Genomic DNA, 20,683 nt, shown 5'->3' on the forward strand with positions numbered 1-20,683 from the left:
GCTGTCAGCCGAGCGCGAATCAGCGTATGACAGACTACAAAGAAATACCAAAGTAAATGGAGACCTGAGATGAAACGGAGTGAAGTAATTGTTTCTGTGCGTTATCCTGAAGATGTCAGTGCTTAATTGAGCCAAATGGCCGCCATTTGAAAGAAATTGCTCTGACAAAAACACACTGTGCAGAAAAATCATTGAAAGAAGAGCATTTACTGTATCTGCTGAATGTTTCTGGAAATAGCCCTCCTCAGAGAAGTGAAGTGTGTCCTGCACTCACAAATCATTGCATTGTGTGTAAAAGCACCAAATAGAAATAAACCCTTCAGATCTACAGTCGTTTCCTCTAACTCATAGGCTGCAAACACACAGCTGAGATTGCGGCCGTCCCTGCGGCAGTGGTTGGTGCTGCACAGGGAGCTCCCAGCAGGACAGCAAATCCCTCTGGGCCAAAGCCTGGGAGTGCACTGTGCCCAATGGGCCCAGAAATGGAGGTGTGCAAAATAAATCTCACAGAACTGCACCTTCCCACCGCTCTGGCCCTCTGTGAAAGCCGTGCTGAGTGGGTGTGGGTGGAGGTGGCCCAGCGTTTGGAGGGCTGTGTGGGCATCACAGTGCTGCAGGCAACAGCACCCTCCTGGGCATCATCAACCCATCACTGTGCAGGGAGGACGTGGGCACAGCTGGGGTTGCTGGAGCCACCGCTGGGACTCATGTTGGGACATGGAGCCGCATTGCTCGGGCAGAACAAGGCCGGGTTCTGCCATCCCCAGCAGCACCCCAGGCTTGCTCAAGCATCCGCAGCTCAGAGCATGGGAGCAGCACTGCCGGTGCCCAGCCCTGGCCCAGCTGTGTGTGAGGGGGTTTGTGGCCATGGGCACCCCATGACCGAGGCAGGGAGAGCCCCAGCAGTGAGAAGCTCACACCCCCAAACCTCCGTATTCACACACCATCACCAGGGGAAGTTTCGGCACAGGCGGCACTGCTCTCACCTGGCCAGCACACGGGAGCTGCTGCTCTCCCACAAGCTGTGACTTGAGCCCAGAGCCGCCCGCCCGAGAGCAGCCAGCGCAGCCCCGAAGGAGCCGAACGAGTTGAGTGACTTTGTGCTGTGGGAGGAATAATCTCGCTGAGCTGCGGGAGCTGAGGCTACCTGGCGGGTGAGGACGTCGGCACAGAGTTTCCCCACGTCCCTCTAAGGTAAAACGGGATCGTAGTTGTGTTCGGAGGGCTTTTTATAGAGCTGCTGTCAAAACCGGTAGGCAGAGAGCTTAATTAGGACCGATCTTGGGAGCGAGGCGGTGCATGGGTGTGCGAGGGGCCGCTTGGAGCCGGAGCCGGGAGTAAACAGCTCAGGCTGATCTTATCGGGCTGCGCCCGCACCGTGCCGCGCCGCCAGGCGCCCGCAGAGCAGCGCAGGGCCGGAGCTCCTCGGGGTGCTGCCGGGACGGTGCGCGCCCTGCCCCACCGCGCGGTGCCACGCGGGGCTGCTGGGCACGGCCCCCTCGCTCCTGAATCAGCACTGACTCACCGCAGCTTGGATGGGAGTGCAAAGTAGGCATTTGCAAACGGGCTCGTGAGGCGCTGCCTTGCCATGTAGGTGGGATGCGGTACAGGCTCCAGCAGCCGAGCTCCGCTCTGATTCCTCCTCCCCTCCGCGCAGGGTGCCTGCCTCAGCCCGACGCCCGTGCCCGTGCCATGCGGGCGTCTCCGGCACGGCCGTGACGGCAGCTCGGTGCCGACGATGGACGACCTGGCTCTGCTCGACCTGCTGGAGTGCCCGGTGTGCTTCGAAAAGCTCGACGCCACGGCCAAGGTGCTGCCGTGCCAGCACACGTTCTGCAAGCCCTGTCTGCAGAGGATCCTCAAGTCCCAGAAGGAGCTCCGGTGCCCCGAGTGCAGGACGCTCGTCCTCTGCGGCATCGAGCAGCTGCCGGCCAACCTGCTGCTCATCCGCCTGCTGGATGGTGTCAGGTACGGGCAGAATGCGCCCCGCTTTGGCTCCGTGCAGCGCTCAGGGCTCCTGTCCTCCCCCGCCTGCATCCGCAGGGCCCCGCGGGGTCTGCAGCTCGCCCAGCACCGGCCGCCCACCGCCCCCAGGAGCCTCACGGATGGGGTAAGCAGCGCCCGCGTTCGTCGCTGTGTGAGCACACAGCTCTGTCCCTGCGTGCCGGGATGCCAAACTGCCGTGGCAGCAATGCTGCACGGATGTTTGGAGTAAGAGAGATTGTTCTTTTGTTTGCAAATCCGGCCGCTGTTTTCCTTGTGATATTTGTTTGGAGCTCATCATAGCAGTAACTGCACTGAGCCCCCGGCTCAAACAAATGCAGATTGCCTTCCTCTTTACACAAACTTTGCTGCTTTTCGCTGGAGCTTTCAGGTCCCTCCTGACTTTCATGGGGCGTTTCTGATGCTTTAACTTTCAGGCAACTCACTGGGTGTGATAGCCATCAGGTCAATCACTGCAGGGCAGTAACTATCAGAGATGGAGAGAGGCACCTCAGTTTCCTCAGAATTAAAGAGGAAGGTAAAGTGACATTTGAGTCCCTAGCAAAACACCTTGAGATTCAGTGAACTCTACTTTCATCTAGGGAAGCTTTCCTCAGATAATTTTAAAGCTGCAAGCTTTTCCTGTCATTTTCTCTAACAGTACAAAAGCTTATTGGAAATAATTAGGACGTGGCATGAGACCTATGAAGGGAGCCTACCTCTGCCTGAATTTGGGGTTATATTTCTGAATTTCCTTTTCATCCACCTGCACTACTCTGTGCCACGTCTCTGATAGCCCAGAGCACCCCTCAGCCCTGCAGACACGGCAGACCTGCAGCAGATCTGTCGCTGCTGTGCCATGGAGGCCCCATGCTGCTGCTTGGCTGTGAGCTCTGTGCAGCAGGGATGTGCACAGCCAGGGGCCTCAGTGCCACCAGAGTGTCGTCCCAGCTCCAAACCAACCTCCTGAGCTCTTGGCCCGGGGCTTCCTGCAGGGAAACATCCAGCATGGCCCTGAAATGCACAGCCGAGCACATACCTCAGTTGGAGGGCAGCTCGCCACAAGGAGTGCAGCACACAGGTTGCAGCTTTCCTCTCACCCCTTTCCCATCCCTTTACCGGTGCTCAGGATGCTCAGGGACAGCTGTGGGTGTTGCTCTATGGCAGCTCCCTGCTGGCTCCCAAGCGTTCCCAGCGGTCTCTCGCAGCTCGGGGCAGCACACAGCAGGGTGGCATTGCCATGGTCCAACCCTGAGCCAACTGCCAGGGCCACCAAACAGTGGCAGCCCGGAGAGCTGAGGACCCTGTGCTCAGTCTGGAGTCAGCATCTCTCCGTGGCCTTGGCTAAGGCAGCAGAAGTCCATAATGCTGCGATTACTACTACTTTTACTATTATTATTGTCACTATTATTTAACAAGCACTGCTCTCCCAAAACAGAAATCTGGGCTCACGATTATTTTTAGACTTCTTCTGTGAAAAAGTTTGAACTGAGCTGATTTACTTTTCCTCCGGCATCCTCAAGGCTGTGCTAACACTCCTGGAATGACCCCATTACCAAAATCCCAAAGAGGGGGCAAAAGCACTCACTGTCAGCAGTGAAGCCAGCTGTCCCACACTCAGGCAGCTCCCGAGCACTCTGATGTCAGCCCCTGTGGCACTGTGCTCAGACCCCAGGAACGTGGCTGTCCCCACCACCTCATGGGCAGCATATGGTGTCCCCACCCCCACGGGGTGCATGTGTTCCCAAAAGGAACCATCTGGGTTGGCCACAGCCATCCAGCAGTTGCTCAGGGAGTGCTGGGATTGCCGCAGGGCTTCCAGCACTGAGGCTGGGCTCCCACGGGGCAGCCACCCCCAAACAAACGCTTGCTCTATTTTGGGAGCCCAGAGAACAGCTCTCTGCATCCTGCTCCTCCACTGCCGCTCTCCTGCTGCTCCCCGGTGCAGCTCTCTGTGTGCTGGGAGGTGGTGGGGTCTCCAAAGAAGCACCACCCCCACCTGCAGACTGCTGATTGCCATTGGGATGTGCACCACTTCATGCTGCAGAGCAAATAAATCTAGCGCCGTGCTGCGCTGCAGCCTTGTGCACCATCAAGGCAGGATAGAGGACACGTTTTGTTTTACAGAAAAGACCACCTATAAATAAACTTCCTTTACTCCGCGGAGCTGAGAAATCACAAGTTCGAGTGAAGTTTCGCCTCCCAGAGATGCTTTCTTGCCAGCTTGTTGCATGATAAAAACACCAACTAAATCCCCAAAGCAAACCAAAGATCCACACCTCTTGGTGTGCAAAATTACCAGCAGCCCCAGCAGAGCTGCAGGATTGCTGGGAGCACAGCACACAGGCTGCAGCCAGGAGCTGTAAGGAGCCAGGAGTTCCAGCTGCAGCCCATCCCAAGCTCTCTCTTACCACCCATCAGCTCCCCTCTCACCGTGCCATGCCCAGCCCAGCTGGCTGCAGGTGGCAGTGCTGCGGGGCGCTGCCCAGGAGGCAGCCCAGGGAGGTCTGCCTGGGCCCCGGGACTTCACCGTCTGTGCTGAGGACAAGACTTTGGATTTTCAGGATCTCCACGTAATAAACCGTCTGGAACTCAGGAATGAAAGCATTTGCTAGGAGGTGAACGCACAAATAATTGACACCGAATCCTTTGAACTCCTCGGAGCCGCCCCTACCATGTGCAGGATGCGATTCTTGCTGCACCAAAGCATCCCTTTACCCGGCCCCAGCCCGGACAAGTGGGCAGCAGGAGGCTGCATGCTGCAGTGCAGCACCCCCAGCCGGCGCCCACGCAGGGCAGAGACAAGCGGGGGCCAAGGCAAGGCGAGGGCTCTGAGCCCTGCAGCTGGCCAGAACAGCACGCCGTACTGCCTCAACTTCAGCTGCTCCCTGCAGGAACTGCGCGCTGCAGCCGCCCCTCCTGCACGTCGTGGGAGATGGGCAGATAACAGCACTCCAGGATAAAAATACATCGCACTCCAACGTTGCCACCTTCACATGGGCACTATATATAGAGCCCGCGCTCGGTATTTTCTGCTCCTCCAGAAACATCTCCAGCTCCTTTCTGAATTTGACAGACAGGATTTGGATTGCTGGATCTTGGTGAAGCCTCACACAAAGCCACCCTCGTGGCTGCACCCAGCAGGGGCAAACACATTTCTGACCCAACTGCAAAACCTCCTGGAAGAGGAGAGCCGGTCACCGTGCTGTCACAGGGCTGTTGTGCCAGGCACTGAGCTGCGGGGGGAAGCCCAGCTCCATGCAGGGCCAGCCCGCCCCAGGCCATTTCCACCTGCACAGTGCAGGGCTGCACTTTGCTAAGCGTGGGGTCTGGCGATGCTCTGGGAGGAGAGATTTGCCCCAGTTCACTTCCACTGCTCCTGTCAGGGTGACCCAAGTGTCAGTCTTTGCCCTGTTCACCATTGCATGGTTTTTCCTCCTCTGCACGTGGTTTTAGCTTCTTGTGTCCATAGTAGAGGTCAGCCACATCAGTATCCATCACCCAACAATGCATACCCCAGAGAGCTGCATTCAACAGCACTGTGCTCAGCTGCGGCCGTGGAGCAGAGCTGGAGCTACGCACAGCGTGGCACCGGAGCATCCATCTGTCCTGGGCAGCGGCAGCCACAGGCAGAACAGCACCGTGGAGCCACGGGGCAGGCAGGGTGCCGGGTTCCCCACGCAGAGCCCACACAGCACTGCGTGCCTCCAGCAGCCAGGCACAGCGGGGCCGGGCGCTCCTGGGCCGCTCCATGCAGGGCACCGGGACAGCGGCAGGAGCCAGTTTCCCTGGTTCCACAAAATGAGGTGCTGAGCTGCAAATACATGAAAGTGTTTTAATTTGTTACCAAGGCAATGAGTCAGACTCAGATGGCGAGTCAGGAATAGAACAGCAGGATTTCTGCAGGGTAGCGCGTTCACCTCTAAGCGCCGTGGTCAGCGAGGAGGCTGAAAGTCTGAGGCTCTTGGCCGCCGCTGCCCGCCGTCACCTGGCTGCCACTCGGGCACACACAGCTCAGCACCTGGATGGGCTGTGCTGCACTCCCTGGCACGGGCACTGCGACAGGCACGCTCACACTGGCTCTGCCAGGCGAAGCTCAGCAGTGCCCAAGAGGAGCACGGCTCGAGGCAGTGAGAACACCAGCGCCGTGCTTCGGGCTGAGCCTTCTCTCACTCTGCTTTACCTCTCCTCTGCTCTCCTCACAGGGGAATCTGCAGTGCTTGTCCCTCAGTGCAGCGATTTGCTCTGCTGTTACTAATTTTCAGGTACTCAAACTCCACTTAGCCTCAGGAGCTCACTGTGCGAGGCACCGTACAACTGAGTGATGACAAATTTATATGAAAACTTTCTCCTGGTGACTTGTAAGTGGGTGATTGAGCCATTGATCTTTCCATTCCTCTTCCTAGCTTTCCATTCCTGGCCTGGGGAAGACCCCTCTTCTACCAATGCCAGTGCCAGCTTGGGCACTATTTCTGAGAGACAAATATCTTTCTTGTGGAAATCAGATCCCTTATGAGGTTTTCCTTTGGGTTCAGAACAACTGGGAACCCAGAAGTTCTGAATGGTTTTGCAGGGAAGGGAGAGCAAGCCTTGCCTGCTGGGAAACCACATCTGCTGGGATCATGCATACCTTGGTTTCAGAGGCAGTCAAACTCCTTTTGGAAGTGGAAGCACAGGAGGAGGAGAGCAGCTCCTTCATCTGGCTGCAAGCCTGGGCTACAGCAAGTGCAACCAAGGGCGTGTGGGCAGTGATTGTTCCAGGCCTGGCCCACGGGTCAGCCAAGGGCAGCGCATCACACATCACATATAGCTGAAAACTTACCATCACAACATCTGCTAGGCAGAGGTCACAGAGGAATGGAGAGATGCACCATCCTTAAGCAAGCACTTTGCTGAAATAACATGAAAGCAAAGCTGCCATTGCAGGGCAAAAGCAAAGTGCAGAGCGCTGGCAGGTTTAATGAGAGGCAAGGAGTCGGCACGGAGACATCGGCTTCCTGCAGCCTCGTGAGCCACCGCCTCAGCCCCTCCACAGCTCTGGCACTGCTGCACGGCCCTGCCCCGCCACGGCCCGATGGGCACAGCAGACAGCACTGCAGCCAATGAGGACACGCACGGGTGGGAAGTGGAGAGCAGCAGTGCTGGGGTTCCTCCCCGCATGGCAGACAAGCACGGCGGGGCCACGTGGTCGCACAGCAGCACATCGTGCTGGGGCACGCCGAGGGCTGACACATTTGTTTTCCATGCGGCTGAAAGCCGTGGCGCGCAGCGCAGCCGCCATCGCAGCGTGCTGAGAGCAGCACCAACAGCCAGCTGAGAGCAGCCACGTACAGCGGGGGGGGGACCCCAAAGACAGAGCGGAGCCCTGGCTCTGCTCCAGCTGTGGGTCCCAGCTCAGCCCTCAGCCCCACATCGCTGCCAGCTCTGCACCGAGGAGCACAGCTCTGAGACAAGGCATCTTGGCACCGGCTCTGCTCGCCTCAAACCTCTCTTGTGGCTTTATATCAGCCAGGTGAAGCCTAATATGGCCTTGTCCTCTGCCACAGCTGCTGCAGCAGCTCCACAGAGCCCGAGGGCCGGGAGCGGCGGCTCTGAGTCACAAACTGCTGCAGAGCCCTCGATGAGGGCTGCTCTATGCCTCCCGACATCGCTGTCCCTATTTCCCATTCCTCCCTGCAGCCTGAAGCCACATCAACAGCAGGCACTGCTCAGAAGGGGTTTGATCCCGAGGGCTGTGGGCCTGCAGGACACGGCTGCTCTCCCCACTCTGCTGCCCCTCGTGTGTGCAGGCTTCTCTGTGCCCCCTCCTCACATCCCCACTCGCCCTTCAGTTTCAGAGCTGTGGGCCGTGTTCCCACGCCTGGCTGCGGCCTCGGGCTTGTGCTTGCAGCCCCCCACACTCACAGCCCCTAGGCTTGCAACCCCCCTGCCCCACAGGAACGCAGACCCGGCCTGGCGCTGGCTGGGAGCAGCTGCTGGCACCTGGCGGGTGGGAGCAGACCTGGGAGGGGAGCTCAGAAACCACAGCCGTCTGAGCCGTCAGACGTAATTACCCGAGGAGATGGGAGCGACGGGTTTGCTACGGATGGCTTTGTTCCGTGACGAGGCGGGAGTTATCTCCTCCGCCGAATAGCAGAAAAACAGAATTGCGATGGCAATTAATTTACATTCAAATAGCTCCTTTCATCCGGCCGGAACCCGAAGAGCCCCGAACACCGCGCTGTCACAAAGGAGACGGGCAGGGCTCGTCCGTCGCACCGAGGGCTGGCAGCGCCTCGCTGGAGGCTCCCGCGAAGGCCGCCGCGGTTGCGACGCGGCGCTGATGGCGATCGGCCTCCGCGCAGCGCAGCTCCGCCTGCACAGAAGGGGCCGGGAGCGGCGCGAGGCGCTGCGTGCAGCCCTGCGGAACCGACGGCTGCACGACGAGCCGCCGACCCGGAGATCGCAGCGTGGGAGCAACGAAGCTGGAAGATGCCCAGGGCTGGATTTCTTCCTGACAAAGATTGGCGCTGTCCTAGAAATAAACCTCTCGACGAGGCTGCTGGGTGCTACGGGAATATCGCTGCACGGCCCGGATGCGGCGGCGGCTCCGCAGGCAGCGCCCACCCTGCCGGCGCCGGGAGCGAGGCGTGCATCGGCTCTGCCGGCACCCAGCTGGACCCCGATGCACACGTTCCTCTTGATATCTCGGTGCTGTGAGGCTGTGCTCACGTTCACCCGCTGTCAGTAGCGAGGAGGTTATAACGAGCCCATTGAAGATAATTACAGCGCACATTTCTCCCAGCTATGAGGAGACGCTTTCAATCGCTCCCTTACACTCGCATGCATGTATTCAATTTGTGTCTTTGTTTGCTATGGAGGGAGACTCAGACGTGTTGGATGGCTGCCTGGCGCAGCTGATGCCAAATGCCGAAAATAATTAAACAGTTCTCTCTCCTTTCTCAGCCTCAACTCCATCGGGTGGGAGCAGTCACCCACAGCACAGAGGGCAGGGAGGTGCTGCGCTGCTCCTGCTGTGGGTGTCCCCCAGCAGACCAAAATTCTGCATAGTTTTGGGATGCTAAAGAAGTGCAGAAACACTAACATTGACAATCAGATATTTGCATCCACAAGTTCTGCAACAAGTTCCCATCCTCTGGGAGCAGTTCTGCCTTCCAGGAGCTCTTGCAGAAGAGCAGGAATTGTTCGGGGCGCGATGACCCCTTCCTCACCCCCCAGGGCTGAGTTCTGCACAGACATCCCCATCCCATCCCGCTCAGCACTCTGTTCTGGCCCACATTTCTGTCTGATTAAAACTAATTTTATAGAGGGTTCGATTGTCCTTCCTCCTGCTGAAGAACATTCCAGACTTCTCAGCCCCGTCGCTTGTTTGACTTCTCCCTGTAGTAACAGGTTTGCATTTCATTTCAGAGTTTCTCTTATTTTCAATACATTTCCATAACTTGTTCTCGGTTCCTTTTATGTTCGGCCTTACTTTGCTGTGCAGCCACTCTCTCATCATCCCCGGACGTTTGTGTTCCTCCTCTACACGCCTGCTTCCACAGTTTGCATGGGTCCTTTTGTTTTGCTCCTAACACAAGTGCTACCTGTGCTGTGTCCTGGGCTGCCCCGTGCTGCTGTGAGCCCCTGCTCCCTGTGCTGCACAGGGCCGTGCACTGCCATGCCTTTGCAGGGTGTTTCCTCGGGCAGCACTGCTGCTTCTGGACTTCCAGCCCAGGCACTGAGTGGGGATGGCTGAGCGAAGCTCTCCTGAATTTGGTTGTTGTGATTTCCCTTTTTTTTCACCGATGCATTTTCAGTGTTACTAAGCCAAGTGCATGTGTTTACTATTACTGCAAATTAACAGACAAGACGAGTCAATTAGAACAAAACATTAAACTAATTGCTTCCTGTTCCAAATGCTTTGAAGAAAATGCAGCACATAAAATGTTTCTCCTCCTGGTTCTTTTCTCCTCCTGTCAGCATTTGGGAGCACTGGAAGATGTTTTCTTCCCCAGACTGCAATCCTTTTCTGTGCTTCTTTGGTCACCCCAAACAAACCAGTGCTGTGTTTTTCTCCCCCCCTTCTTGCTCTCCCAGGGGTCCGGGCTGGGCAGGTGGTGCGGGGACCATTCTGGGGAGCTGATGTGAGCCCAGATGGAGCTCACCTGACACACGATGGGACGTCAGTGCCCAAATACAGCCTGTGCTGAAGTAGCAGAGTTATGTGACCGATGCCCCGGGAGGATGCTGGTACCCCAGCTCTGAGTGCTGCCATCCTAGCAGCATCCCATGGAAGGCAGCTCCATCCATAGGCGCAGCACAGCTCTGCTGAGCCTCCACGCTCCGTGCGGCGGACGAGCCCTGCCCGTCTCCTTTGTGACAGCGCGGTGTTCGGGGCTCTTCGGGTTCCTGCCGGATGAAAGGAGCTATTTGAATGTAAATCAATTGCCATCGCAGTTCTTTTTTCTGCTTTTCGGAGGAGATAACTCCCGCCGCGACACGGCAACGTTACAAAGCACTGAAAGCATGAACAGGGGCTGCTCTGTTTTAGGATGTGCTGCTGTGGGACTCAGCACTGTGCTCAAGGATCTCCATCACTCCTCCACAGCACTAAAAGCAAGCCTTCCAGTTCGCTGATTTCCAAAGGCACGTCTCGGATTGCTCAGCAGAGCACATACACACTGCAGGATGGGCACCTGCTGCAGCTCAGCTGCCAGTCCCCCCCAGCACTGTGGCCAGGGTGGGCCTGCCTTCATTCAGAGCAACGGTCTGCTGCCTGTTGTGTTAAATTGAGTTTTCTGGTGTGGATAAAGGTCAGGGAGGCTGTTATTTTAAATGCACTTTATGGGTTTATTTCCATGATGGTCAGGATGCTAAAGGTCCCTCGCATCTGCTGATTCTGGCATCTCTCTTCTTTCTCATATCGTATCATGACAACAGTAACATTAAGAAGCTTCTCTTCCTGTAACCCAGACTGAGCACCAAAATCTTAAGGGCTCTTCCCCAGCCCCGTGCTGTTGTGCACTGCAGGTGGCAGCTGCTGGGAGCTGCACAGCTGTTGTCAGCTCCAGCCACACCAGAACAGAAACACCCAAATTCATTCCAGGGAGATTTTATTAGAAGGGAGCTTGCAGCAGGCAGTAGGATCCCTTGGGATGGCTACATTAAGGCATGAATTGTTCCTTAATGTTCTCAGACAAGTTCAGCCTGCTTTTCATCTGGATACACATTTAGAAGAAGTATTTTGGAGCTCGATTTCATTAGAAAAAGACATCAAGAAAGGATGGGGGCAGTTGGTCGCAGCCAACGCACACTTCAGCCTTGTTATCCCTCTGCCTTTTCCCAGTAATGACAAATTCTTGCCGAGCTGTGCCTGCATGAGCGCCGCTGCCGGCTGAGCTCTGTGCCGTTCCTCGTCCCGCAGGTGCCGCGAGCCAAAGCGCTGTTCTCGTACCGGGGCCACAACCCCGGCGAGCTGCGCTTCAACAAGGGGGACGTCATCGTGCTGCTGCGGCAGCTGGACCAGAACTGGTACCTGGGGGAGCTGAACGGCGTCAGCGGGGTCTTCCCAGCCAGCTCCGTGCAGGTCATCAAACAGCTGCCGCTGCCGCCGCCTCTCTGCAGGGCTCTTTACAACTTCGACCTGAGGAGCAGGGATAGGAGTGAGAACAACGACTGCCTGTCATTCCACAAGGTAACACCGCCCTGCGGGGCTGCGCGCTACGGGCCGGGCCGGTGCTCTTCTTTAGATTGCATCGCATTCAGCGCCACAGCAGCTCTGCGCTGAGAGCCAGGAAGGTTTACAGACACTGACAGCAGTGACTAAAGCCGGCTTCCCCCGGGGGGGTGCGCGGACTCAGAACGAGAGCATCCTGGGAGAGCACAGTGTGACCCTGAGCAGCCATTTCAGGCCCCGGTTTGACTGATGGAGTTGATGAGCAGCAGCTGCTGGTGGCAGTTTGCTCTCCCACCAGATCACTGAAAGAGCCTAAAAAGGTACCCACTGATATATCAAAGAAAATTGCTTGCAGGTCTGAGAACACTTCTCTTACACAGCCTACACGCATTCAGGCAGCCTGCTGGAGGCACACGCTGCAGAGCAGGACCTGAACTTTTCCTGTATTTCCTTTCATTCCCCAAAGTCTGCAGAGCTCGTGTTTGCTCTCAGCTGGAGGATATGGCTTTCAGGGCAACTGCACCTCCCAGCAGTCAACTGTCACTGTGCTGTCAGAAGGAGGTGAGGCAGTGCAGAGCACAGCAGAGAGCAATGCCTGGAGGCAGCAGTGTCCCTGCAGAAGCCACCATCCCTCCCAGCACAGCACAGATGCTCCTGCACTCCGGCCAGCAGGAAACAGAGGCACAGGGCAGGTGTGGGCTGCAGCGGGTCAGGGCTGAATGTGGGGTGCATGCAGGGCAAGAAGCCAAAGATCCCAGAGTTCCCTGTGCCTCCTGACCAAGAAGAGGAGCCAGAGGGGAAGCAGTGCAGAGCAGCACTGCACGTAGGAGCACCAAAACCTCTCTGGGATGCCTGCTCCAGTGCTCCGGCTGCACCTGCCTGCTGTGCAGCACAGCTCGAGCTCATTCTTCAGAAGCAGAGCTGACTGTTATGCAGACCTCCAAAAATCTTCCATCTTCCTGTTGCTGCCTGCAGCCCTGCAGTGTCCCTGATCTGGCAGCATCCCCATGCTGGGAAGAGCCCCTGCCTGTCGCCCCACCTGCCACCCACCCCCGCCATCGTACTTCCAAAACCTGCACTTCAATAGCAGGGGCAATTTCAGCTCCTGAAGTAATGGGCTGAGAGTTGTAGCAGTGTGACACCAACTGCCCCACCACTCACACTGATCTCTTGCTTGGTTTGGAGCTAAAATGCCATCTTTGTTATTCATTCTGGGCATGGTGATTGCAGAGACGTTTCCCCAAGGTGGGAGCCCCCAGACAGCACCTCTGTGTCTCACATCCCCTTCGCCAGGCTCGTGCCCATGTCTGCATTCAGCCACGCTTGCACCCTTACACAAAACCCACGCTTGAGCATTGTGCTGAGCAAGGACTTGCGTTTGGGAACAAGGACACACCAAAAGGAGCAGAGGGTTGGCAAGGGAGCAGCACTGAGGTGCAGCATTGTGAAATGTGGGGCGAGCCGCTCGCTAACAGCGCTCTGCCTTGCAGGGAGACATCATCACCGTCATCAGCAGAGTCGATGGCAACTGGGCCGAGGGCAAGCTGGGCGACAAAGTGGGCATCTTCCCCGTGCTGTTTGTGGAGGTGGGTACAGCCCTGGCATGGGACTGCAGTGTGGGGAAGGCGGGGGCAGAGCATGGGCAGCAGGCAGAGCCCTCACAGCTGCGCTCTGGACACAAATTTTGCTCCTGTGGTGCAGCTGCAGAGTGGGAGTGTGGCACCAACAAGAATTCCTCGAAACAGAATTAACACTTATAATCACCATAATTACAGCAAACACATCTTTGTGGCTGTTTTATAAAAGGGCAGCAGTAGAACATCCTGTTTGAAGCTCTAATATATTTGCTAAAGCACCTTTTCATTTAATTAAATTGTTTTAACTCATTTAAGCCTGACGTTAACAGAAATGAGCCAGGCGGGGCCACGCAGAGCCACCAAGGAGTTAGGAATTAACCAAAGAGGAGCAGCGATGTGTCTGCTCTGAGAGGCATGGGGCTTTCCTGGCTTTGATGCTCCCATCCGTGCCCTTTAATGGGCCCTCTGCTCTTAGAGAAGGCAGAGAAGTTGGGCTCTGGCTGCGGTTTAATTGCACAGAGAAATGACGCTATGACCAGCCTGTATGTGTGCATGTGCACACATGATTCTTTTTAAACCTCGCTGTAAGAAGTGAGGAGGAAGGAAATGAACAAATAATCCGTGCAGCAGAATGACAGCACTGAGCAGCAGCTCCCTGCCCCACGCCAGCCGCTGCCATTCATCCCCAGCCGGGCGCATTGCCTCACATGAGTGGGTGAGAATCTCCAAGTTTTGCAATTTGTTCATGTCAGCAGTAAATCATGATTAATTCCTCTGGCAGTCATCCTGGTGAAAAACACTGTCACCACATGCCCTTTGTATTAATGCTGTAGTGATCAGCAGTTTCCAAGAAACACTGCTTGAACGTTGCCTCTGTAAGCTCAGGGCTGGGCCCTTCCCACGAGCACTTCCAGTGCCATGGGCTGCAGAGGCACAGCGGGCTCCAGCCTTGCTCAGAAGCCGCAGGCAATGGGGGCTCGGTGGCAGCTCCCGGCTGTGTGAGCCGTGTGTTTTCCAAACCAGTTTTAATTTGGCTGCCAGCCCCGCGCTGATAATTCTGTGTTCAGAACTTGTTGCTGAAAGCGTGGCAGGGAAGCACTCGAGCCCCGTGTTCCACAGATGCCCATGAAGCCGCCTGCGTCCTGCCTGCGGCCGTGCTGCTGAGGAGGACCCGCAGCAGCCCCTGGGCCTTCCCTATGTCTCTTGCAGCCAAACACGACAGCACGGCAGCTCCTGCAAAGCAGCAAAGGCTCCTGGCCCACCCCGCTCCGCTGCGCACCGCTGAGCGCTGCCTCCCCGAAGGCGCAGGGCCGGGAGCTGCACAAGGCGCCCGACGCGCGGCGCAAGAGCCTGCGGCCCTTCTCCATCACCACGGCCCTCAACACGCTGAACCGCATGGTGCACGCCCCTGCCGACCGCCCCGCGCTGCGCATCAGCTCCCCGGTGCTCATCAGCTCCAGCAACCCCAGCGTGGCCGCTGCCGGCAGTGAGGATGCGGCCCGCGGGACCCCCGCCCAGGTGAGGCTGCTGCGGGGTGGCGTGGGGCGGGCGGCCAGATGGAGGGCATGCGATGGTTGGACCGAGAGCGCCTGGGGGATTATGGCTCAGTGGGCTGCTGGGGACACTTGTGAACAGGGAAGGTCGGTTCTTAGAGCCCAGGGAACCCATGGAAAGTAAGGGACTGGAGTTCCCTCCTCGGAGATCTCCAAAGCCCCTCGACGTGGCCCTGGGCACCTGCTCTGGGTGGCCCTGTTGGGGCAGGAGGAGGCTGGGGGGCCCGTGGGCCGTGCCATCGTCCTGAGCCCCAGCATAAAAGCCTGACTGAAGCCCCTATTTTGGGAGAACCCATCTGCTGGGCTCTCCTTGGCAGCCGCTGCAGGGCAGGCTTCTGCACGAAGGACAAATGCAACAGTGTGAGAGCACTTGCAGGAGCAGTGCCCCACCTCCTGCTGCTTCCAAGCAGCGGTGTCAGCCCTCCTGGAAGTTGGGGTTGCTGCCCTATCCCGAATCCACTGCTGCTGCAGCTCTCTGCTTCCAGACTGATGGCTCCTGCACACTGGCAGTCCCTGGGCAGCCCTCCTGCTCGCAGCCACCCAGGGGTGCAGGCTGACCCTGAGAGCGCATCCTCTGCTGGCTGCAGAGGCAAAGAGGCAAAGAGCCTCGTTGCTGCTTCGTGCTCTATCTGAAGATCTCAATAGAGGATCTTCACAGATCATCTGCAATGGGAGGAAAAAGGTTCTGTTTAGATTTATGTGGCATCTTTCACACTGAAGGCTGCTCCAACATTTTATAAAGCAATAAGCCAGCCCCAGGCACTTCGGTGTCCGCACAATAAAACCCAGCAGGCATTTTGTGTTTAGCATTAGACTCCAAACAGCCCTGGATATTAGGCCCTCTTTTATGTGAGTGGAAATGAAGCCCTACAATAGAACCATAATTCAATTGAAATGGTACTGTGTCTCATGACCCCAGTATAATTTTACCGAAAGTGTCTCGGTGTGAGCTATTGTCAACAGCGTAAGTAGCAGCACAGATGCGTTGATGTGCTGCCTGTTCAGGTTTCCTTCCTTCTGAACAACCATTTTTCTTTGGGGACACACAGGGGTCTGTGTGCTGTGCATCAGTCGGTGTGTGAGCACAGCGCCCAGTGAGGCACAGCCACAGCGCTGGGGTGGTGCTGGGGGGTGGGAGATGTTGGGGGTGGGAGCCCAGAAGCATAACAGAAGAGGCAGCAGTTCCAGGAGGGGTGCAAGGGCTGTGGGAGAAGCGTGGAGCAGTGACAGAAGGATGCTGGAAGGTCTGGAAGGGCTGTGCTTCCAGGCACATCAAGGTATGAGCAGTGCCAGCCTATGATGCTTTACTGTCTCCTGCCCGAAACGTGGCTACTGTCCTGCTTTGTAGGCTGTGAACCCTACTTTCCTAAGTGCCAGTGAGAAGCACTGACTGTAAGTTGATTCTAAAACAGGTGCCTCACACTGGGTCCCTGTGCTGTTCCCAGAGCACTGTCTTCTAAGCAGACAAATTGTTTCCCTTTCTTTCCCTTTTTCTCTCCATTTCTAACTCCAGCAGCAGCACAGCACGGTGCTGCAGGATGGACTGCGCTGTCCTGGTGCCGCTCATCCTGTGCTGCTCTGCTGGGCACACATAGCAACCAGCCAGGTCAGCTCAGGGAGTTCAGATTCAATTGTTTTGCTTTTGGAAGTTTTGCTTTCAAGACCAAGAGCAGGGTTCATCTTCCCTAGAAAATTCTGTGCTCGTTAGATGACAATGCGCCTCATTTGCTGGATCCATCTGCAACTCAGTGAGGTTCTGTATCTCTTTTTTGTCTTTTTGGAAGCATGGGAGAGGCCCGTCCAGTGATTTCAATGGTTTCTCCAGTGGCTAAAATAAGCCCCTCTTCACATTAACGTACTGCATTCTGTTTCCTCTCGGTAGGTCAGCGCATCCTACTATCCTGCTCCAGGATCACTGAGGCACTCGGCAGCCATCGTCACTCTGCCCCACCTGCAGCATCACCTCTCAGCCAACATGTACGTAGTGTGAATCGTGCTGGGGGTCACACAGCACTCTGCACTGCATCCATGCCTCTTCCCAGCCCAGTTGCTCCCTGGGCTCCTGCCTGCAGGAGGGGCATTGGGGTGCAGGGCTGTGTGCCTGGGGCTGGGGCCGTGCATGGGTGTCTGCATTTCTCAGTAGGAACTGCACAGACTGCTGGGGCGGCTGACCCTGAAGGTTGTTGTAGGGGTATGGCAGAATTTAGGTACAGTACTGGAAAGATTTGAGACAGATTCTGACCGTTCCTGTTGCTACTGCCCAGGCAGAGCACACATCTGCACTCCTCGTGGTGCTTTGCCTTAGGCCAGGTGCTCTTTAGTCCTCCATGCCCTATGCCACTGGGTACCTGTGTGGTAGGATGGCACAGCAGCGTTCTTCTTGCTCACTGCCCTTGGCTGGTTGCCTACTGCTTCTGAGAAAGATGCTGTGACAAGATCTACTTTTCTTCAGTCCTGTTGGCCCTTCTTTTATTCATACCCCCTCTGGTCAAACCCTGCAGGCAGGCTCTTCACTGTGAGTCATCTCTGCAGTAACAGCAGCACCCCACGAGCTGTGCAGGGCTGCAGGGGGACTCTTGTGCATGCAGTGCCCACAGCACAAAGCCCCACGCCGCAGGCAGCACTGCAGGCACTGGGCACAAGGACAAGGCCCCCCCATGTCCCCGTGTCTCCACAGCTGCATGCCTCTCCATCCCTATGTGGGGCACGGCCCTGATGAGCTGAAGCTGCACCTGGGGCAGCACCACAACGGCTGCCTGCAGGGTACCTCGCTGGCCAGGGGCAGGGCCGGCATCTTCCCCAGCAGTTCCTTTGCTCCCCTCCTCAGGTCTGATTTTCCTTGCATGGAACCAAAGCAGAGGGATGGGGAACTGTAGGACGCGGCCTTCTTGCTCCCACGGTGATGCCACTGCTTTAGAACAGGCATTCAGATGCTGGAAGCCATGGATATAACTGAGTGAATGCATTAGGAAGAGCAATCATTAAAATATATGCTTACTTTAGGAGAGAAAAAAATTGCCCGTGCCCTCAGTTTCCCTGAAATACACCCAGGTTGGGCAGAGACCCGGCCACGGGCTCACAGTGCACAGTGTCTGCACAGGGAATGTGGGGGAGCCGTCAGGAAACCTCACCCTGGACTCGCACTGAATTATTTGGAGCAGCAGCACCCAGCCCTGCAGGGAGGCGTCCGCGCGGACCCCACCTCGCCGGGATCGGAGCCGGCGCTGCAGCGGAGGACTTGACGGCGCTGAGCTCCAATGCGCACAGCGCCGCGCTCCTCCACCACCAGCTGACGTTCTGCTCCTTCGCCAACAGGAAGCCGAGCGTGCCCGACTCGAAGCTGCCCGCGCTGTACGCCTCGTGGACGCTGTCGGCCTCGTCGGTGTCCTCCCAGGGCAGCGCCTCCGAGAGCGCGCAGCGCCAGAGCCGAGCGCTGAAGGCAGCGCTGCCCCTGGGGCACACGGCGCTGCGGCGCGGCCGCGGCTGCACCAGGAAGAGTGAGTGCGGGTGGGCGCTGGGATACGGGCGGTGCAGCCCTGCGGGCAGTGCGCCGTGGTTGGGATGCGTGCAGGGATGCCCGAGGTGCTGCCAACGTGCTGCTGTGGGGAACTGCGAGCCCTGGTTGTGCAAACAGCACCGGGAGCTGCGTTGGTTTTGGTCCTCCGAAGAGAGGTTTGGGGGTTGTCACAGAGGACCCTGAGAGCTCCGCGTGCACAGGCGTTTACAGAAGGTTAAATTAAGGTATTATCAGGAGTTATCAAGAAAGAAGCTCAGAACAGAAGGGTAAAACTCAGCAGTGCCATTGTAGGAGTGCTGGTGAGCTCATATCCTGAATACTTCTCATATTCTGATAACTCAAAGAGAATAGAGTAAAATTAGAAATAAGCATAGGAAGGATGAGCAAGAGAATAGAATAATTCTATTTCAGGAGCAAAGTTTTACAGCATGGAAATATCCAAGATGCACGAAGTCATGAATAGGCTGCAGGTGGAAAGGTACACTGCCTTGGAACAGCTTTCTGAATGTGTTTGAGCAGCCACAGCACGCTGCCCAGGTTGGGGTGCAGATGGACAGCCATGCTGGCTGGGACCTGGCTCATTTGCAAGAGCCACTGTTGGAGGCTTTAGACTTAAAAGCTGTTTTGCTGTAGAGAACCCCACGCACCTGTGGTGGCTCTTATTAAAAAATCAATCTTGTAAACAGCGAGGCACTGACAAGGAAATTAAGTGTGCGACTTCCAGTGCTGCAGCCTGGAAAGGAGCTGCCAGATGGAGCAGCCAGTGCAGAGCAACCAATGGCAGCAAACCGTGGGGGGGCTCGGGTGCAAACTTACAGATGTGCTCGGCCAAAAGCACAACGGCAGAGGATGGGGAACGCCAGGCCTGCGGGGTGCTGCTTCCCCCACGGCACCTCGGGGGGCTCCGTGCAGGACCACGCAGGGCCGGGCAGTGCTGGGAGTACGTCCTGCAGGGCTGTCTGCCCCCCGCTGCACGCAGCTGCCCCGCGCCTTCCCGCTGGGACCCCGCTAACCACTCTGCCCTGCCCTCCCCTTTTCTCACCCCCAGATGGGTCCCTGCAGAGGCCGGGGCAGGCAGGGCTGCAGGCTGCCAGCTCCCTCCGCCGCGTTCCCACGGCCGGGCTGCAGCCGTACCCACATGCTGGCAGCTCAGCGCACAGCAGCCCCGCTGCCGGCACAGCCGAGATGGGCGCGAGGCCCAACTTCTCCCACGAAGCCCTGCCAGCACTCGTGGTCAGAGGAGGGGAAAGCAGGACTCCATCTGTCTGCAGTTCGGTGATCCTGGACACCACGGAGCCTCTGGCAAAGAGTGAGTCGGTGCCCCGGCCGCCCGCATCGGCCCCGCCATCCATCCTGGTGAAGCCGGACACCTCCCGTAACAGCAGTGACAAGGTACAGAGTGCTGCCCACGGGTCGATGGGTGCTACTGGGGTTGGTGCCTGCCTTAAGCTGTCAGATACTGGTGCTGCTGACTCTGCTGTTCAAATTAAGCCCTTCAGAAAGGCCAAGTGCTGCAGGGTGTCCAGAAGGGGCCATTGTTCATTGGTTCAGTGGCAGTGATCAAACTTTGAGGCTTTCTGAGGTCTTATATCAGGCCCCCTCACTGAAGTCCCCATAAATCACAGAACCATTAAGTCTGGAAAAGACCTCTGATATCTGCAAGTCCTACCCCAACCCACCCCCGCCATGCCTGCAGACCATAGAATGGCTTGCAAACCCCCCAAACTAACCCCCAAACCACGAGGGGAGCCACCAACCTCCAACCACATCCCCCCATGCCATATCTCCACAGTTCTGGAACACAACCAGTGTCAGTGACTGCTCCACTCCCTGGGCAGCTTGCTCCCACCTGACTGCTCTTTCAGAGACGTCATTTCTCCTTATCTCTCGGGTACTGAAAGAGCAAACACCAGAGCTGGGTGCCGAGCCCCCCGCTGGGCTGCTCGCTGCAGAGCAGGACAAAGGGAACGCTTTCCTGCCCTCCCCCCCATGACAGCTCTCCCTCCCCGGGGCCCCCAGTAGGTCCGTGGTTGACAGAGCGATGCTTGGGGCTCCCGGTGCTCGAGGCGGGCGCCACGCCGCCCCTCGCGGTGACGCGATGCTCTCCTCGCAGCAGGTGAAGACGGTGCGGTTCCAGAACCACAGCCCGCCGCCCAAGCGGCACGGCCCGCAGCCTTCCCCGCGCCTGCCCCGCAGCAGCACCGAGTCGGCGCTCGCAGCTGAGCCCCCGCCGCCCGACGGGAGCCCCGAGCCGCCCGCGATGCCATCCCCGCGCCTGGGCAGCAGCCCCCTGCATCCCCGCAGAGCGCTGCACCCGCGGGCGGCATCGCTGGAGCTGTCAGCGCCGCTGACCTTCCCCGTCAGGAAGAGCTACAGCAGCGTCTCCGCCAACTGA

The 20,683-nt window shown here is 57.4% G+C and overlaps 1 protein-coding gene across 1 annotated transcript; it reads left to right on the top strand.

Moving 5' to 3' along the window:
* The first annotated feature begins 1,738 nt into the window (after nt 1-1,738).
* SH3RF2 (SH3 domain containing ring finger 2) lies at nt 1,739-20,683 on the top strand. The gene is made up of 8 exons (XM_042826592.1): nt 1,739-2,110; nt 11,390-11,659; nt 13,132-13,227; nt 14,428-14,736; nt 16,654-16,748; nt 18,087-18,268; nt 19,337-19,680; nt 20,402-20,683. The coding sequence occupies exons 1-8, from the start codon at nt 1,739-1,741 to the stop codon at nt 20,681-20,683; spliced, it is 1,950 nt and encodes a 649-aa protein (XP_042682526.1).

Source organism: Centrocercus urophasianus, unplaced genomic scaffold, assembly GCF_019232065.1.
Source record: "Centrocercus urophasianus isolate 14NV4802_14NV808 unplaced genomic scaffold, USGS_Curo_1.0 seq_26, whole genome shotgun sequence".
Classification (NCBI taxonomy): domain Eukaryota; kingdom Metazoa; phylum Chordata; class Aves; order Galliformes; family Phasianidae; genus Centrocercus; species Centrocercus urophasianus.